The sequence below is a fragment of the Oncorhynchus gorbuscha genome, linkage group LG26 (assembly GCF_021184085.1).
Source record: "Oncorhynchus gorbuscha isolate QuinsamMale2020 ecotype Even-year linkage group LG26, OgorEven_v1.0, whole genome shotgun sequence".
Classification (NCBI taxonomy): Eukaryota; Metazoa; Chordata; class Actinopteri; order Salmoniformes; family Salmonidae; genus Oncorhynchus; species Oncorhynchus gorbuscha.
The window spans coordinates 41,296,434-41,317,625 of record NC_060198.1 but is presented as its reverse complement, the minus strand read 5'-3'; the positions used below and the strand labels follow the sequence as shown (position 1 = coordinate 41,317,625).

Below are 21,192 nucleotides of genomic sequence, written 5' to 3'. Positions count from 1 at the left end.
CCGGCCCATTAACCTGCTCCTAATGAACTGTGTTATAGGAAATGTTTTTATTAATCACACAGCACCGGGTGACACACGTGTGCTCTCCAGGCTCACTGTGTACATCAATAAGCTTCAACGAGGCTGTAGATTGACTAGACACCCTGCAGGAAACTACATCAGGGCCAAGCAAGCTGCTCACAGCGTTCATGTGTCCATCAGAATGAAAAGGGATCAATTCAGCTTTGGGACTGGTATAACAGAGTCAGAACCGGCCCTAACCAACAAGGGAAGTTCCTGTCCTTCAGATGTCATTGAGGAAAACGTTATGTATGCCCTATGTGTGTTGGCATTGGTTAACACTGAAATGTGACTGTGACATGGTCATGATCACCACCTGTTGCACACAGCAGGTGAACCACAATGGTCAGAGACAGTCTGTTAGTCTACAGAAGATCATAGAAAAGTTGATTCCAATCATTTGCATCAATATCTTAATTCCCTAAATGCATTAAATGGGTTTCCAAACAGCAGCCATCATTATCATACATAATGACATGCTTGGTTCCACTGACATAATGTGTGCAAAAGTGCAAACCAGTCAATTAGTTTAGTAGAACCACAGTGGGTTTGACTATATTCTGCTTGACTGCTGATGAGCAATAGTGTGAGGGCATGAGAGAGAGATATTTGGGGGCACAGGCATGAGGGGCAGAGAGAGAGAGAGAGAGAGAGAGAGAGAGAGAGAGAGAGAGAGAGAGAGAGAGAGAGAGAGAGAGAGAGAGAGAGAGAGAGAGAGAGAGAGAGAGAGAGAGAGAGAGAGAGAGAGAGAGAGAGAGAGAGAGAGAGAGAGAGAGAGAGAGAGAGAGAGAGACAGACTGAGAGACAGACTGAGAGACTGTTTAAACGTCAAAGCCCGTATATGATTCCTTGTCAGTCCACACACGCTGATATGAGCAACGCCAAGGATTCCATTCATCAACTAGGCTTCACCGCGGTGGATATACACTGATACAGCAGAACAGATAGCATCTACTTCATTCTCACTCACACGGTTGCAGGTTGAGCAGGAATTGCATACACTATTTTTCGTGGATGATAATGCGGTACATTCTCATGGATTTCCAATGTTCTAGTGATTGGACTCAAACCCGGGAAAAGTAAAAGGACAGGTGCGTGTTGAAGGAGCCCAGGTGTAGCAGCTGAGCCTGCGTTGGACATGGGACCCTATCTTAGCTTTGGGGAATACAGTGCGGGAGGAATAGCGTCTTCGTGAAGGAAAGCTGACTTCGGGCTGAAGCGGGAATCTGAGGCACTGCGCGCTGCAGAAAAATGCGTTCCAACCACGGCTTTATCTTGCTTCTCCTTAACGGAACAGCGTGCTTGGTAAGCAAGAGGGGCGGCGGTGCCCAGCAGTGTAAAAAAGTTACACCAGTCATATGTGTGTCTGTGTCCATAGTTCCATGTTCATTCACCCCCGTCGTTAATAGGCTACCTTTTCCTTCAGACATGTGCCACTCATTTGTTTGGCGAAAAGTGAAGGGAATTAACCGTGCATATGGTGTCGCACGAGCCAATGGACCCGATAAGGTTCCCTCTCCCAGGGCAGAGACCCGCGACAGTGAGTACGCTGTGAGCGGTTGCCATGGATAGCATGCTGCGCCACGGACAACGGTCCGGTACATTAAGTGTGCCTTGAAACTCCATATTGGAGTTCCTCGGTTGAAGCCTATTCTATCCGTTGCTGAAGTTATTTGTTGATGGACAACGAAAGAGGACTGACTCTCTTTGACCGATCATTACTATATGTTATTAAATAAAAATTGAAAGATAACTTAATAACGGTACAAAGGCGAGACGAATAGGCTACCTGGCATGAGACACAGTGCAACGTGTCCCCCCATACAGGTAATGTCTGGTCAATATTTTAATGTTTCATTGTGCAAGGTTGAGTAAAAAAAAAACAGAAGGAATTTCTAGAATTTTATATTGACCACTAGCTGTTTATTGCAGGCAACACAATTCGACGTTAGTGCACTGTAGCAGTTGCCATTTCAGGTATCACACTGTGCAACCTGGTGTATACGCAATCAAAATGATGTTGTGATTAATGATCTGCAATTACCACAGGATTTAGAGTCCTGGTAAATGTAAGGATTTTAATGAGATAAACATAACTAACATCAAGATGAAACTACGTGCCTTATTGGGCATGTTTATTGACCATGTTGCGTGCAAAATTTTAGTCTAGACTTTAATTTTCTAAACAAATTTACGTGATCATGCTTTACATGTATATCTATATACAGAGCAACAATGTAATTTGGCAAATTTAGAGGCAAATTGTAGCATCAAGAACAAAAACTGAATGACGGAGGCTAAATTCAAGTGTTGTCGCAAGGTTGCTTCTTTGATGTGTTGTGTTGTGTTCTGTTGTGACACCTTTGTGTCAGAGCGGCCGACCTTGTGGCTTTGTAAAGGCACACACACTGAATAACCTTGGGCGCTTCTGACTGAACAAAGACTGTAATCTACAGGTGAAATGTAGGCTATTATAAACTATTCAACTAGTTATTACTCACTGGGCACAGATGTCAGTTCAACGTCTAGTTATCGTTGAGTTGGCAACTAATGTAAAGTCAAGGTGAAATCAACAAAACATGTCACCATGTCGTTGGATTTAGGTTATAAAAGTTGGGTGAAAAAAGACGAAATCCCCTGATGTTGATTATTTTTTTCAAATCAAATCAGTTTTCCACATTGATTCAATGTCATCACATTAATTTATTTGATTGAAATGGCGTGGAAACAAGTTGATTAAACCAGTTTTTGCCCACTGGGTAGTTGCCTAATCCAGGATTTTAAGCACAACAAATTCGTAAAATATAGTAAGAATTGGAAATAACTTCAACTTCAGAAATGCAAAAAATGATTAAAAAAATATTGCGGCATGTAACCACGGAGTTTATAAACCCAGAGGTGCAACATCGCAAGACTTCCTGCGAACACTTGTGAAACAAACCAAGCAGAGCAGGCTGGGGTTTGAGAAGTCAGTGAGAGAAGTGACATTTGTTTCCTTAGTTGTTAATTTTCTTGAAATCTAAAGGCACAACCTAGATTCGAGCCAACGTCTTAAGTAGTTGAACATATTTTTACTCCAACCTCGTGAAAGTGACAAACTGACACCTCTTGAGCCAAAACTACTGGCTGAAATGATACAAAAGTTTGAGAGTGCATCTTAAAGTAGGTAACCTATTTTAAATAAAGACATAGGCCACTGTTTAGTCTACGTGAAATTAAAATGAGATTATGAATCTTTCGAAATAAAAGTCATCATCAGGCCAAATGTTCCACCGTCTCAAAATTATTTTTCTTCATTGATTGAACATTTGTAAAGGATTTGGGTCGTAAGACATATTATTAATAGAGGATATTGGCCTTATTACTTGACAAATTGAATAAATGTTCCCCTCCATTTCCTCCCATCTAAGAGAGAGGTTTTAGGAGTCGGAGAGCATGTTTACGCTTCAAGGTGTATGTTCACACATACTTGCCACATACTCTCAAATGCAGCAGGATTGCACTAATGATGTAATTAATTGGAGTGCAGTTTCTATCAATATTCTACCATGTTGCCTATCTAAAAACCGTGGCGCACCACATCTCTCAGCAGGGTATCTTGAGTAATTCATTAGCAGCATGACATTGATAAATTATAGAGCAATTAATAAATTATCCAATTTATTACACAATAGATCTCGGATTAATAATGATAGACCATGCATTTATATTCAAATTCAGCTGATTTCCCTATTGTACCGCCCCACTCAATATCAGTGTGTAGCCTTTGTCTCTAGGGTGTATAAACCCACTCTGTCTGGATGGAAATAAGGTTATTAATACTCTATCAACACGAAGAAAGCAACAATGATGTGATGGATTTAGCGTCTCAAATGTTAATTACTATGCCAAGCATTGGTTGATATGAATAATATAAACAGTCTTCGTCAGAGTGCTTTGAAATTGACTGCTATGCTGATAAATTATAGTACATTTTTGGCGAAGGTTTAGCAATGTTTCATTCTATGGCATGCAGCTCGGAGATGGGATTCATTTGTTTTTAATGGACTAAATGGCTCGAGCATTCAGTGTTATACAGTCAAGAGCCTATTACAACTAATGTGTTGGTTAAATGTTTATATTAGGGCTATTAACTCACCACTAGTCTCATAGCAATACCATTAGATCCTTACAGTATGACAGGCAATATCAGGGGTTATTGTGCTTTCTATAGGTTCACGCGCGCACACACACACCACACACATACAGATCGAGAGAGAAAGAGAAAGACAGAGCGAGAGACAGGTAAGGGGATTCTGGCTCCTAGCATATCCACTGTGTGCCTTGTGCCCATAATGACTGGGGTTACTAAAGGGATGAATAAGGAAGAGAGTGCAGAAAGGGAGAGTTAGCAGTCAAATACAGGGCGAGGGACAGCCTAGTGTGGATAGGACAGAAAAAGACAAGGACAGAAATGTGTAGAACAGCATACAACGAGAACAGAGAGTATGGAGAGAGACAGAATGAAATGAAAGAGTTGGGGCAGAGAAAGACGGAGGGAAGGAGAGGGATTGAAATGGATAGAGCATAGAATAGATGGAGGAGTAACAGTAGTAGTAGTAATAATAATAACAATACATTTTATTTGGTGGACGCCTTTCAGGACACTCAAGGACATTTTCCATTAACAGTACGTCTACATCAAATCAAGTGTAACAATCAATGTGCAATTAGAAATCAAAGGACCAGACAAAACAGGACAAATAAAATGAGGAGGGAGGGCTTGGGTAGAGGATATAAACCAAGTGTAGTAGGGTTTGGGTTTAGGGGGTCGGATTGGGAATAGGCAAAGGGAAGGGTTTGGGTCTAGGGGGTTGGATTGGGAATAGGCAAAGGGAAGGGTTTAGGGTAAAGGTTGGGAATAGGCAAAGGGAAGGGTAAGGGTTTGGGTTTAGGGGGTAGGTTTGGGAATAGGCAAAGGGAGGGGTTTGGGTTTAGGGGGTCTGGTTGGGAATAGGCAAAGGGAAGGGTTTAGGGGGTAGGGTTGGGAATAGGCAAAGGGAAGGGTAAGGGTTTGGGAATAGGCAAAGGGGGGGGTTTGGGTTTAGGGGTCTGGTTGGGAATAGGCAAAGGGAAGGGTTTAGGGTAAGGATTTAGGGGGTAGGGTTTGGAATAGGCAAAGGGACGGGTTTAGGGTAAGGGTTTGGGTTTGGGGGGGACACATGGATACTGAGAAGGTGTGTAGGACAGAGTGAATCATAGGCTACAGGTTATAGGCTTCCTATGAAGAGGTGTGTTTTGAGGAGGTTTTTGAATAAGATGACTGTGGCTTCACGTTGTATGTGTGTGTTATGCAGGTGAGTGAGGACCCAAAAGCGACTTAACAGATACAGAGTTTATTCAAGTCCAAACAGAAAATAACAAATCCTGAATCCTTAACAGGAAATGTCCAAATGGGGAATAACAGAAATCCTCTAGTTTGTAGAGGGGAATAACAGGATAAGCGGCCACAGACTGCAGGTCCCTTCGGGTAGGCGCAGGCCGTAGCTGACAGAGACACCTGCTCACACGCAGCATCTGATGAAGGCAAAAACACGACAGGACGGAACAAGAACACAGCACAGCAAACAAGGATCCGACAAGGACAGAAGCAGAAACGAAGAGAGAAATAGAGACTTAATCAGAGGGCAAAATAGGGGACAGATGTGAAAGAGTAAACGAGGTCGTTAGGAGAATGAGGAACAGCTGGGAGCAGGAACGGAACGATAGAGAGAGAGAGAGAGAAAGAGAGAGGGAAAGAAACCTAATAAGACCAGCAGGGGGAAACGAATAGAAGAGAAAGCACAGGGACAAGACATGACAATCTATGACAATACATGACAGTGTGGGCGTAGTGCATTCCAGAGCCTGGGTGCTGAGCAGCTGAAGGCCCGGGCACCCATGGTGGAGAGGCAGAATGAGGGGGTGACAAGGAGACCAGCAGTGGAGGAGCGGATGGAGCGAGAGGGGGCATAGACTAGGAAAAGGTCAGAGAGGTCGGTGGATGCCAGGTTGTGGAGGGATTTGTAGGTGAAGATGAGTGTCTTAAAGTAAGTATAGGATTGCACAGGGAGACAGTGTAGATTGATGAGGATTGGTGTGATGTGTTCAGTCGATCTGGTGTGGGTGAGGATTCTGGCAGCATAGTTCTGGACCAGCTGGAATCTGTTGGTGAGTTTGGTGAGGATACCAGGGAGGAGAGGGCTGCAGTAGTGCAGTCGGGAGGTGATGAAGGCATGGATGAGGGTTTCGGTGCAGTAGTATGCAAGTGATAAGAAGTGAATTGTACTGGTAAAACTAAGACAATACTGTATATTACACATTCACAATCTCACTTTCTCACTCATGCATGCACACACCCACACACACACACCACACACATACACCACAGGGACGCGTGAGGGGTTATATGCAATGGAGCACTGGTCTGAAATTTGCATTGTAACCTTCAAACAGCAGGGATCACCAGGGATGAAGGAGCTCTGCTCTCACACACACGCATTCAGTGAACTCACACTCTACCCAGTTTCGGAGAGGCAGGCACGTATTGAACAAGGTCTTCTATAGGCTAGAAGCCTCAGGTACTCAGAGACCTTGAGAGGTTGCACATGTCCTCCGCACTCCACAGATTGTCACCCTCTATACATACAGTAGTTGTCAGAGATCAGGATTTCCAATGTATTAAGTATAGTTTTACAATTCTAAGTTTAAGGGGAAATGGAATGGGAACAACAGAGAGTAGCCATAGGCCAACAGAGAGTAGCCATAGGCCAACAGAGAGTAGCCATAGGCCAACAGAGAGTAGCCATAGGCCAACAGAGAGTAGCCATAGGCCAACAGAGAGTAGCCATAGGCCAACAGAGAGTAGCCATAGGCCAACAGAGAGTAGCCATAGGCCAACAGAGAGTAGCCATAGGCCAACAGAGATGTGTGGAATATTCACCCAGTAAGAGATCTGAGGTGCTGTCCAAAGATCTGGAGTGGCTCTGGACTTTCGTGGGTTTTAGCATTAGTTGCGCTCCCTTTCCATGGTGCTGAAAACGTCTTCTATGTTCCCGTGTTAGTTGCGATTCCTGTCCATGGTGCTGAAACATCAGTGTGCCGTCTTAAGTATTACCTGGGGCTTCTCTCAATTAAGTTACGCTGCAGACAGCACTCTGATCTATACAGCTCTATGTTTTCTGGTTACAGGCCGGGCATCTGCAGCTACATGACTGATCTATGTTTATACAGCTGTGTGTTGTATGAGCTTTATGTATATGTTGAGCATCAGGGTCTGATCTCACTGATCTGTTTTCACTCCAGCCTTTCTACCCCTGTCCACTATGAAGTCTATAGGATCATTACATATCTGACATCTAGTTGCCAGTGCAATTTTAGGTGTTCGTATTTTCAACTCTTCATATTGAACAAAGGTATTAAACAGAGCATCTTTCCACAGCGTGTTGTGTTATTTGAGGTTAAGAGATTGGCTGAAGGTCATTTTAACCACATGCACCTCTTTTCCCCTCTTTTGTCTTGTCAGAAAGTCTTTGAGTCATCTTTCTTAGATACCCAGCCCTCCCTTCACAGTCAGTGACCTTGTCCACCCAGATTCATTCCTCACTAAGCAGGACAACACCAGCCATGCTCCCCCTGTACAACACAATAATACATCCAAAGCATTCCAAACTGAGACAGAGAGACACATACTGCACATGGCCACACAAATATTGTATAATACAGCAATGCTGTATCAACACAATCACATTAGATGACTGCCGATGCAAAGCTGTGCATTATAGTCCTGCTTCTCTGTCTCCAGGTTCAATCACAGCCTCAAACAGTATTTATTTATTTTTTACCTTTATTTTACTAGGCAAGTCAGTTAAGAACAAATTCTTATTTTCAATGACGGCCTAGGAACAGTGGGTTAACTGCCTGTTCAGGGGCAGAACGACAGAGGCCTGTACCTTGTCAGCTCGGGGATTTGAACTTGCAACCTTCCGGTTACTAGTCCAACGGTCTAACCACTAGGCTACCCTGCCACCTCAGAAGTATCAATCAGTCACAAACAGTACAGTTATACTATGGCCTCACAAACACAGATAAGCTATAGCCATATCTCTGTCTCTCATTTTCTGTATTGATTGTTTTGTTTAACCTTTGTCTATCCAGGTTTCATTGAGATCAAAACTCTTTTACAAGATGGACCAGGTCCAAGACAAGAGCAGGCAGGGTCACGGTGTAACAAGAGGTTACAGACCTCCCTGTGGACAATAGATTCTTATTGTACTTCAATAATTCCTCCAACAGACAAGAGCTAGACAGACACACTACAGTGAATGAGAGGAGCTTTAGAGAAGAGGCTGAGAAAAGGTCCAGTGGTGTTATTATGGACAGGCTGTCACTTCCTGCTCGGGTTATAAAACAGCTTGAGTTATGCGCAGGCATGGCATGGACTACCCTAGAGGTGCGCCATTCTCCTGCCCACCCAGCGAGTACCCCAGTGCTGGCCCTCAGGCCATCCTCAGCCCCCCAGGCCCTCAGCATCCCCTGCTGCCTGACTGACTGACATACAGCAGTAGAGAGAGGCATGATGGGTAGAGGGAGAGTGTGCTCTGTGACACATCAACAAACAGGCACAAAGCTGCCTGTCCACAGACAGAAAACACTTTTCTGAACAAGCGCAATTGTCAAATCAAATTATACAGATGTAGATCTTGCCGTGAAATTCTTACTTAACCAACAATGCAGTTTGAAGAAAATAAGAGCTAAGAAACATTTACCAAATAAACAAAAGTTAAAAAAGGAACCCAATAAAATAACAAAGGCTTTATACGGGGTACCGGTACCAAGTAAATGTGCGGGGGTACAGGTTAGTCCAGGTAGTTGAAGTAATATGTACATGCACGTAGGGCTAACGTAACTATGCATAGATAATAAGCAGCGAGTAACAGCAATATAAAAAAGGGAGGAGGGTGAAGGTCAATGCAAATAGTCTGGGTAGACATTTGATTCATTGTTCAACAGTCTTGTGGTTTGGGGGTAGAAGCGGTTAAAGAGCCTTTTGGACCAAGACTTGGCGTTCTGGTACCGCTTGCAGTGCTGTAGCAGAGAGAACAGTCTATGACTAGGGTGACTGTCTTGTCTTTGACAATTTTTTGGACCTTCCTCTGACACTGCCTAGTATCTAGGTCCTGGATGGCAGGAAGCTTGGCCCCTGTGATGTACTGGGCCATACGCACTACCCTCTGTAGCGCCTTACGGTCAGATGCCGAGCAGTTGCCATACCAGGCCGATCAGGATGCTCTCGATTGCGCAGCTGTAGAACTTTTTGAGGATCTGGGACCCATGCCAAATCTTTTCAGTCTGCTGAAGGGGAATAGGCATTTTCGTGCCTTCTTCACTGTGTTTGTAAAATAATTGTTTGTTGGTGATGAACTTGAAGCTCTCGATCCGCTCTACTACAGCCCCATTGATGTAAATGGGGGAGTGTTCGGCCCTCCTTTTCCTGTAGTCCACAATCAGCTTCTTTATCTTGCTCATGTTAAGGGAGAGGTTATTGTCCTGGCACAACACGGCCAGGTCTCTGCCCTCCTCCCTATATGCTGTCTCATCGTTGTCGGTGATCAGGCCTACCACCGCTGTGTTGTTAGCTAACTTAATGATGGTGTCGTGCTTGGCCACGCAGTTGTGGGCGAACAGGGAGTACGGGAGGGGTCTAAGAATGCACCCCTAAGGGGGCCCCGTGTTGAGGATCAGCGTAGCACATGCGTTGTTGCCTATCCTTACCACCTGGGGGTGGCCCGTCAGGAGGTCCAGGATCTAGTTGTGGAGGGAGGTGTTTAGTCCCAGCGTCCTTAAATTAGTGATGAGCTTTGTGGGTGCTATGGTGTTGAATGCTGAGCTGTAGTCAATTAACAGCATTCTCACATAGGTGTTCCTTTTGTCCAGGTGGAGAAGGGCAGTGTGGAGTGCAATTGAGATTGCGCCATCTGTGGATCTGTTGGGGCGGTATGCGAATTGTAGTGGGTCTAGGGTATCCGGGATGATGGTGTTGATGTGAGTCATGACCAGCCTTTCAAGCACTTCATGCCTATAGACGTGAGTGCTATGGGGCGGTAGTCATTTAGGCAGGTTACCTTAGTGTTCTTGGGCACAGGGACTATAGTGGTCTGTTTGAAACACATAGGTATTACAGACATCGGACAGAAAGAGGTTGAAAATGTCTGTGAAGACACTTGCCAGTTGATCTGCGCATGCTCTGAGTACACGTCCTGGTAATCAGTCTGGCCCGCGGTCTTGTGAATGTTGATTTGTTTAAAGGTCTTACTCACATCGGCTATGGAGAGTGTAATCACACAGTCGTCTGAAACAGCTGGTGCTCTCATGCATGATTCAGTGTTATTTTCCTTAAGGTGAGCATAAATTGCATATAGCCTGTCTGGTAGGCTTGTGTCACTGGGCAGCTCGTGGCTGGGTTTCCCATTGTAGTCAGTAATAGTATGCATCCAACGTTCACAGAGCCGGTGTAGTAGGATTCAATCTTAGACCTGTGTTGACGCTTTGCCTGTTTTATGGTTCGTCGGAGGGCGTAGCGGGATTTCTTATAAGTGTCCTGCTGCTTGAAAGCGGCAGCTCTAGCCTTTAGCTCGGTGCGAATGTTGCCTGTAATCCATGGCTTCTGGTTGGTATATGTACGTACGGTCATTGTGGGGACGACATGATCAATGCACTTATTGATAAAGCCGGTGACTGAGGTGGTATACTCCTCAATGCCATCGGATGAATCCCAGAATTTGTATTTTTTTAAACTAAGCAAGTCAGTTAAAAACAAATTCGTATTTACAATGACGGCCTACCCAAACATAGCTGGGCCAATTGTGCGCCGCCCTATGGGACTCCCAATCACGGCCGGATGTGATACAATCTGGAATCAAACCAATATCTGTAGTGATGCCTCTAGCACTGATATGCAGTGCCTTAGACCGCTGCACCACTCGGGAGCCAACATATTCCAGTTTGTGCTAGCAGTCCTGTAGCTTAGCATCTACATCATCTGACCACTTCCGTATTGAGTGAGTCATTGGTACTTCCTGCTTTAGTTTTTGCTAGTACGCAGGAGTTAGTAGGATAAAATGATGGTCAGATTTGCCAAATGGATGGCGAGGGAGAGCTTTGTACGGGTCTCTGTGCGTGGAGTGAAGTTGGTCTAGAGTTGTTTTTCCACTGGTTGCACATGTGACATGCTGGTAGAAATGAGGTGAAACGGATTTAAGATTTCCTGCATTAAAGTCCCCGGCCACTAGGAGCACTGCTTCTGGATGAGCATCTTCTTGTTTGCTTATGGCCTTATACAGCTCGTTGAGTGCGGTCTTAGTGCCAGCATCGGTTTTTGATGGTAAATAGACAGCTACGAAAAGTATAGATGAAAACTCTCTTAGTAGATAGTGTGGTCTACAGCTTATCATGATGTACTCTACCTCAGGTGAGCAAAACCTAGAGACTTCCTCAATATTAGAGACCACGCACCAGCTGTTATTGACAAATTTACACAGACCACCACCCTCGTCTTACCGGAGGTAACTGTCGATGCACGGAAAACCCTGCCAACTCTATGTTATCCATGTCGTCATTTAACCAACTCGGTGAAACATAAGATATTACAGTTTTTAATGTCCCGTTGGTAGGATAGTCTCGAACAGAGCTCATCCAGTTTATTCTCCAGTGATTGCACCTTGGCCAGGACGGTTGGTAGAGCCGGGTTATTCACTCGCCAACTAATTCTCACAAGTCACCCGGATCTGCGGCCCCTGTATCTCTGTCTCCTCTTCATGTGAATGACGGGGATTTGGGCCTGGTCCGGGAGCAGCAGTATATCCTTTGCGTAATCGCTGTTCTGATATCCAGAAGCTTTTTTCGGTCATAAGAGACGGTAGCAGAAACATTACGTACAAAAATGCTTCTAGTGACATGCTGGTAGAAATGAGGTAAAACGGATTTAAGCAACGTGAAAAAACACACAAAAGAGCACAATTGGTTAGGAGCCCGTGAAACAGCAGCCATCCCCTCCGGCTCCATTGTGTGGCATGGATGATCCTAGAGAATTGCCTTTCTTCTGCCCAAACAGTTGTGGCATTCTCCTCTGAAACACTGGGGCACATAGAAAAAAGGGCATTGGATGAATTGTGCTTGATTGATTGGTTGACAATAGGTTGGGGTGGGAGGTCCTGTATAAACACAAACTCACTTCCTTGACAACTTCCTTCACAACTGCTCTGCTGTCAACCAATCATGTCAATACGGAGCTATACAGAGCCCTCTGCATTGTTAAAAATTTGAGAGCATGTGGCAATGCCGTACAGAGCTTGATTTGGTGTCTGCATGCCTCTGGAGACTCTGCAATTGCGTCACACCCTCCATACAAAATCTCCGACCACATTTTCAGATCAAGCATAAATTGGCTTTAAGTCATAAATTGGCTCTAATTCAATAGAATTAGAAGTAATTTCACCTTTGATTATTAGGAAGGCAGCGTCACACTATTTTATTCCTCTGAGAATGCTAGCCACTCGAGAGCTTCCCATTTGTGCTGAATATATTTTTATTTATGTAAATAAAAAGTTATCTCAAGAACAAACAGCATTAGAGAGGATGGTGGCAGAACTCCTTTTTACTGGAAATAGAAGCAGGTTTATTAGAAGAGGGGACATCTGTCACCATCTGCTACTACAAAGAGACCACTAGTGATGTCCTCCTGATGATGCAGTGGGCTATGGGTCCCAAACTGGGGCTTCTGCTGACCTCACCAGTCTGTGACGGGGGCTCCTGGTGACATCATCAGGGGGTGATGGGGATTCTGCTGACCTCACCAGTCTGTGACGGGGGCTCCTGGTGACATCATCAGGGGGTGATGGGGCTTCTGCTGACCTCACCAGTCTGTGACGGGGGCTCCTGGTGACATCATCAGGGGGTGATGGGGCTTCTGCTGACCTCACCAGTCTGTGACGGGGGCTCCTGGTGACATCATCAGGGGGTGATGGGGATTCTGCTGACCTCACAAGTCTGTGATGGGGGCTCCTGGTGACATCATCAGGGGGTGATGGGGATTCTGCTGACCTCACCAGTCTGTGACGGGCTGTTTGGTTACAGTAGGGAGGGAGAAAAGACATACAAGTATCTACCCACTCCAACAACCAGCTGACTTAGGGACCTCCAGGGTATAGTCCCGAGATGTTGAAGTGATCTGAAGGACTAGAGTACTATATGTCTCCAAGGGTAGTGCTCTGCTCTGGATGGGTTTTCTGTTTACTGTTCTAGAACAGACTGAGTTTGTACTGTAGCTTAAAGGAGATGAATGATGTCGGTTGGAGCCGTGACAATGTCGATGGAGATGTCCACACACTGTTGATGTTTGTACTATAACCAGACAGAAAAGACAGTTAATACTAACTATGTCCACTGATATGACCTCAAATGAAAGTTAAGCCCAGTATTCCACAGTGCATCACCACAGAGAGAGAGTGTGTTAGAGAGAGTTAGAGGGAGGGAGAGATAGAGAGAGGGAGAGAGAGTCCAGTCCCCACTCAGGTCCTCTCAGACAGGTGGGCATATACAGTAGTAGAACTCTACTTTAATCAGTTCTATCCCATCAACCCCTGCTCTCGCTCTCCTCCTGCTCTATTCTGCTCCAGCACCGCACTCCACTCAGCCGCCTTGTCGATATCTTATAATGTTCAAATTTGATAGCCAATTCAGAGCAAGGCTCTCCCTCAGCATACTAAATGAAGCTGCAGGTCCAGTGGGATGGTAGAACTGAACTTGTCCAAAATGAGTAAGGAGCTCAAAACAGAGAGAAAGTGGCTGAATGTAGTGAGTTCATCCACCCAGCATAGAGCTGAATGTAGTGAGTTCATCCACCCAGCATAGAGCTGAATGTAGTGAGTTCATCCACCCAGCATAGAGCTGAATGTAGTGAGTTCATCCACCCAGCATAGAGCTGAATGTAGTGAGTTCATCCACCCAGCATAGAGCTGAATGTAGTGAGTTCATCCACCCAGCATAGAGCTGAATGTAGTGAGTTCTGAATGTGAATGTGAGTTCATCCACCCAGCATAGAGCTGAATGTAGTGAGTTCATCCACCCAGCATAGAGCTGAATGTAGTGAGTTCATCCACCCAGCATAGAGCTGAATGTAGTGAGTTCATCCACCCAGCATAGAGCTGAGAGCCATCCACAGCATAGAGCTGAATGTAGTGAGTTCATCCACCCAGCATAGAGCTGAATGTAGTGAGTTCATCCACCCAGCATAGAGCTGAATGTAGTGAGTTCATCCACCCAGCATAGAGCTGAATGTAGTGAGTTCATCCACCCAGCATAGAGCTGAATGTAGTGAGTTCATCCACCCAGCGCAGAGCTGAATTTAGTGAGTTCATCCACCCAGCGCAGACCTGAATTTAGTGAGTTCATCCACCCAGCGCCGAGCTGAATTTAGTGAGTTCATCCACCCAGCGCCGAGCTGAATTTAGTGAGTTCATCCACCCAGCGCAGAGCTGAATTTAGTGAGTTCATCCACCCAGCGCAGAGCTGAATTTAGTGAGTTCATCCACCCAGCGCCGAGCTGAATTTAGTGAGTTCATCCACCCAGCGCAGAGCTGAATGTAGTGAGTTCATCCACCCAGCGCAGAGCTAAGCTCCGGTGATCCCTTTGAAGCTGACGTAAATTATTAATTAAGAGTCAAACGCCTTGTTTCTTGTGAAATTACCTTTCCCTCCCCCGGCCCTCCCGTCCACGCTAGCCAGTGGAATAATTAGTTATAAGGGCACAGCCGCTCTCCGATTTTAATCATGTAACAGAAGGAGAATATTCCTACAGTGAACGCATTAGGTCTGGAGGTTGGTGGGAGGGGAAAAAACCCACAAAGCGTCAGTGAACACTCTGGAAATATGAGCAGGCGCTTGAGCCTGTAATTAAAAATGTATGTCATATTAGAGATGAAGATTTCAACTCAACAGCCAGAGGAAAATTGAGAGCTTATTGAAGCCATCTGCTGCCCAGGAGAAGGATGTGCTGCAATAACACATGCTGTGTGTCTCTATATGATCAAATACCATATACACTGTCTCGATACGTGTGGATATTGATGAGAAGACACATCTGAATAGGTAAAACTCTCTATTTTCAGTATCAGTATTTCTCTAGTTGACACAATGGCCTCTCATCACCACCTGAGCACTGTGACAGAACAGAGATTTGAGCTAACTTTCTCCATAATCTCTGTTCTGGCTTTTAGCAACTGTGTGCCGTGACGCCAGGGGAACGGGTGGGTAAAATGGTGTACCTGTCACTTTAATAGTCTGAACATTTCCTGTGGAGCTGGTGGGCTCTTGTTGATCATTTCCTCCCTCTCATCTTCTCCCGTTCCTCTACCCCCTGCCGTGAGAGAGGCCCCAGGCCTGTACTCACTAACGCTTAATGCGTCACAATTACCACAGTGATGGAGCCTGCAGACCCCCCACATTCCCTCCAACCATTTCACTGACTCACACATGACAGACAGATGACAAAATCATCCCCCGCCAACAACCCTAGACTCTGACCTGATTGCACCTTCGCCCTCATTTCAGCTTTGTGTAGCTCAGATCAGCTGATAAGCACTCTTTATGAAGCTTCATAAGTACTTTGAAACCTAACACCAACACTGTTCCTCGGATTACAACTCGGCCTAATACAGCTGCTGTTAAACAGGTTGATTCATCTTCTTCAAACTGCTGTGCCATGCTATGTCAGTCTTATACAGCACTATTCAGCCTCATAGCATGTGTTTCCATCTTTCACTTCAGACATCCGTCAACAGAAGCAGGCCAGTGTATAACCTTCAGCACGGTGACTCACTCTACACAAGCGTTCCTTCAAGCCGTTAACCATCTGCTCTAAAGCGAGGGGGATCTCATCCTCATTGTTTTACTACCCCAGTAATCATCCATGAAGCCTGTTCTAACGTGTCTCCCACACTGATGCTGTGCACTTCAATCGTTTGTTCTACAGCAGCACTCCCTCTTCCCTAACCTCTAACACACACGTCCTGTCTCACCCCGAATGCTCGGTTTACATATTCAGCTCCTTAAACGAACACATCTCATGCAAGTTATGGCTCAGTGAGATTGTATTATAGGGGGGACAATGTGTTTGTTGTTCAGCTCTTCTCCTTGCCGGCACTGCCTGTCTGAGTCACTGAATCACTGTGTGTCTGGGAAATGAGCTCAGTGTAAACACAAGAGTGTCATAAAGATTCATATAGTGGCACATTCCACACAACCCTGGAGGGCACTGTGATGGCCACCACTGAGACTCTGCAGTGCCACCTAGGGAGACTGGCAGACAGGCAGCGTGCTGCTCTTTGCCCACCAGACACCGTCCCATGAAGGGAGAGGAGTCAAACCCAAAGTGGCACATCATTCAGGGACAAGGGGAAATCACAGTCATAGCGCCTGGCACGCACTCGCAGGCAAGAGAAGGCTTCTGAATAGATTCAAATCAATATGTGTTCTGCTCCATGTATTTATTCATTATTAAAGAAGCCAATGAGGGATTCTCAGGGACGCTATCAGAAATGCCAAATAATATCACATTTTAGCCAACAGGGTTCCTTGTCAGGCTGATGTGTTTGTGTCTGAATGAGGGTCAGCTCTCTGTGGGAAACATGGGAGACAGTGTTCACTGTGGCCCATCCCAGGTAAACAGACCAGGGGTGTGTAGTGTTGACTGTGGCCCAGCCCAGGTAACTCAAACAGCCGTAGAGGGACCAGACAGGAAGGCTGAGGTCTGGGGACTCCTCATCTCCTCCAGAGTCCATAGCTAGACCATAACGCAACAACATCAATAGGGAATCCTCTACAGACTGCTGCAATGCCTTGCAAGTTGTTACGAAAGGAAATACATGTTTTAGAGCGACAGAAAATCAATATTACAAGACTGTCTGAAATGCAAGAGAACAAATCTGAGTGAGCCTGTAGAAATCTGTATAAAATGGAGTAAGAATGAGTAAAACTTAATAATCCTGACTAAGCCGGTATAAGGAAGCCCTGACACTCTAAACAGTGGATGGATCAGAGCACAGACAGAGCAGCATGCATTATGAATCACTGTATAACAGTGGGATCACTTAGAGAAACCCTGCTCTATCTGGCAGAGAGAGAGAGAGAGAGAGAGAGAGAGAGAGAGAGAGAGAGAGAGAGAGAGAGAGAGAGAGAGAAGAGAGAGAGAGAGAGAGAGAGCATGCACACAAATACCCACACACACACACTTATGCCTCGCTAATAGGGTACTGTCCACACACATTCCGGCAACCATCCATTGCATAATGACACTAACACAAACAGAGGAACGGCGACACAAACAGACTCCTATCCTCTCCACGGTTAGATCAAAAGGACAGAAGATCACTCCGGGCTCCCACAGTCGACAGTGCCTACCTGTTAATAGATCATTACCATCTAATAATTACCCATTACAGCCTGCTCTCACACACACTCCACAAAGCCACGGCTGAGCCGAGCACGACTGTCTTATCTCTCTCTCTCCTTTCTCCTCACTCACTGTTAACATCTGACAGTTTTGTGTGTGTGTCAATACAGATTTTTTAATTAAAACATAAAAAACCTTAATTGCACATCAAGGTTTATTCACCTGCCCCTCCTCCAACCCCACACCGAAGGCACCAAAGCAATAATTGTTTCTCCACTCAGGCCTGCACTATGGGGCTTAAATCTGTACCTTCATCCCCCCGGGCCTCTCAAGTAGATGAAGGTATAGGAGTCGATTTCTATTTCATCTGCTGCTTGGGGAGCAATATAGCTTCTCTGAAAACCAGACGTTAAGGTATATCTGTTCTCAACCTGAATAGACACCAGAATGTAACAGCAGCAACATATACACCTGCATACTCAAACATTCATTTATAAGAGTACAACATTGATAGAATGTCACAGTTGATATCTATAGCACCAGGAGCTAAATTAAGTATCGATTACATCTTTCATTCCTTTTCTGTCCTTGTTTCTTTACTCCCTTGATAATAACTCCCCTTTCCCCTTTTTTCATCTCTTTTCTCTCTCTCTCTTTCTCACTTTCCCTTTCACCCTTTTTCTCTCTCACACACCCTCTCCCTCTCCCCCTCCCTCTCTCTCTTGCTCTCTCAAACACACACTCTCCCCCTCTCTCTCTTTCTCACTTTCCCTTTCACCCTTTTTCTCTCTCACACACCTTCTCCCCCTCTCTCTCTCTTTCTCACTTTCCTTTCACCCTTTTTCTCTCTCACACACCCTCTCCCCCTCCCTCTCTCTCACTCTCTTGCTCTCTCACACACCCTCTCCCCCTCCCTCTCTCTCACTCTCTCAAACACACACTCTCCCCTCCCTCTCTCTCACTCTCTTGCTCTCTCACACACCCTCTCCCCTCCCTCTCTCTCACTCTCTCAAACACACACTCTCCCCTCCCTCTCTCTCACTCTCTTGCTCTCTCACACACCCTCTCCCCCTCCCTCTCTCTCACTCTCTTGCTCTCTCAAACACACACTCTCCCCCTCTCTAACATTCAACCTCTTTTTCTCATTCTCTCTCTCCCTATCCCTCTTTATCTCCAGCTGGCCCTGGGTCAAGAAGATGACTCTCCAAGCCCCAAGAGCTCCTCAGCAGACGGGTCGTCCTCTAAGACGGTGGGTCTCCTGGGGAGTCAGACTCCCCTTTCCCCCCTGAGTCGCTGGATGCTCCAGAGTAAAAGTCGGGCAGCCAATGCCACCTCCCTGGAGCTGCCCTACCGCTCACCCATACCCTTCTCCAAGCAGGAGTTCTGGGAGATGCTGGGTAGTGACCTGATGAAGCCAGACACCTCCTCTTCCTCCCGCGTCAAACGCCGGCCCATCGTCAAGACGGGCAAGTTCAAGAAGATGTTTGGCTGGGGAGACTTTTACTCTAATATCAAGACGGTGCGCCTCAACCTGCTGATTACCGGCAAGATCGTAGACCATGGCAACGGAACGTTCAGCGTCTACTTCCGCCACAACTCCACGGGCCAAGGCAACATCTCAGTCAGCCTGGTGCCGCCGGTCAAGGCGGTGGAGTTTGACCTGGAGCGCCAGAGTGTGGTCTACCCCAAGGACTCTAAGATCTTCAACTGCCGCGTGGACTATGAGAAGGTGGACCGCAGCAAGCGCACGTCGCTGTGCAACTACGACCCGTCCAAGACCTGCTTCCAGGAGCAGACACAGAGCCATGTCTCCTGGATCTGTTCCAAGCCCTTCAAGGTCATCTGTATCTACATCTCCTTCTACAGTACAGACTACCGCCTGGTCCAGAAGGTCTGCCCGGACTACAACTACCACAACGAGATGCCCTACCTGCCCTCGGGCTAGAGGGGGACACACAGGAGGGGGAGAGGAAGGACGAGGGGGGAGTGACTCTGTAGGGTGAGGGGCCACCAGATTGTGCTGAATTCAACTTTTTATGTAATTTGCTGCAACGCCTCACCAGACAACCCCTCGCTGTAGCCAGACTACTGTACCCTGTAAAAACGTATATATGCAAAAATTACAGTATGCACATTGAGGCATTGATATTTAGAGTGCTGTCACGAAGCATTCATCGACAGAAACAGTAGTAACTAGCACGCCCAACATCATCACACACGTTTACCTCAACTCAAACCTCTAATTTCGCTACCTACTTTGCTAAATACAGAAAACACCTACAAACATCTATGAATGTTTTCGTGAACTACTGCACACTGTCATTCAGGCGAGGTAGCACTCTACTTTCAAAAGGGCATCTTCCATTTGTTTCTGTATGGACCCTTGTCCCAATCTTTCCCAATGCTCCCATATCCCACCCCTCTCTCTCCCCACCCCTATGTCATCCCTATAGGCTATCCCACCCCCCTCTCTCCCCACCCCTATGTCATCCCGATAGGCTATCCCACCCCTCTCTCTCCCCACCCCTATGTCATCCCGATAGGCTATCCCACCCCTATCTCTCCCCACCCCTATGTCATCCCGATAGGCTATCCCACCCCTATATCATCCCGATAGGCTATCCCACCCCAATGTCGTCCCGATAGGCTATCCCACCCCTATGTCATCCCGATAGGCTATCCCACCCCTATGTCATCCCGATAGGCTATCCCACCCCTATGTCATCCCGATAGGCTATCCCACCCCTATGTCATCCCGATAGGCTATCCCACCCAATGTTTATGTGTTTATGTTTATGTTTATTCTAAAGGTATGACATTCTGTCAAACATCATCTCTCTCTTTCCCTGAATTATGTAACCTCTATGACAAAGAAAATAAATATTGAGAAAGAAAGAAAGAAAGAAAGAGGGAGGGAGAGAGAGAAAGAGAGAGAGAGAGAGAGAGAGAGAGAGAGAGAGAGAGAGAGAGAGAGAGAGAGAGAGAGAGAGAGAGAGAGAGAGAGAGAGAGAGAGAGAGAGAGAATGAAAGTGGGAGTGGGAAAGGGAGAGGGAGAGGGAGAGGGGGAGAAATGAGAGATTCAGAGAGCTCTTTTAATTAAAGTGGAGGAGAGAGAAGGAGATGTAGAGAATTCAGCTCCTTCTATTAAAAAAGATTACATTTTGTTGCAGTCAGGATTCCTGATTTCAAGCTTTGATAACTTTGGCTGTGTGTGGGAGATTTCTCTTTCCTGACAAACGCTGTGTGTTCACCAAAGTCTGATCGTTATCTGGAATACATTAAAATAAAACTAATTCAGGCTTCACCGAGAGAGGGCGAAATGTATTCCTGGAAATCACAGCGAGGGGTATAGAGGATAGTTGTGTTATGGCTCCCTGGCCTAGCAGCTTAGCCCTCAGTTAACTGCTATCTCATCAAGATGAATAGCCACTGGCTGGCTGAACTCATGTCCATTTCACAAACAACAACACTAGACAAAATACTGTATATATCTAATTGAGGGACAACTGATTCTGTACTGACAATATAGGCTGTTTGGAAATTGACTCATAGCACCTATATAGACTACGTGATGATTTCCTGACTATGTATTTTCCAATGGTAGGTGTCATACTTTGAACACTGAATGCATAAGATATGGTATTACTAATGTATTTGTAAAAAGG

At 45.8% G+C, this 21,192-nt stretch overlaps 1 protein-coding gene and 1 pseudogene across 2 annotated transcripts; both read left to right on the top strand.

The window, feature by feature from the left end:
• LOC124015125 overlaps positions 1–21,192 on the top strand; it is a 413,427-nt pseudogene that overhangs the window by 97,330 nt on the left and 294,905 nt on the right.
• Positions 925–20,469, top strand: LOC124015121 (neurexophilin-1-like). Of its 2 annotated transcripts, none has more exons than XM_046330074.1 (2): positions 925–1,365; positions 18,705–20,469. In XM_046330074.1, the coding sequence occupies exons 1-2, from the start codon at positions 1,312–1,314 to the stop codon at positions 19,470–19,472; spliced, it is 822 nt and encodes a 273-aa protein (XP_046186030.1). In that variant the 5' UTR covers positions 925–1,311; the 3' UTR covers positions 19,473–20,469. The 2 variants fall into 2 exon arrangements, with proteins under 2 accessions (XP_046186030.1, XP_046186032.1); XM_046330076.1 differs by lacking the exon at positions 925–1,365 and adding an exon at positions 1,449–1,887.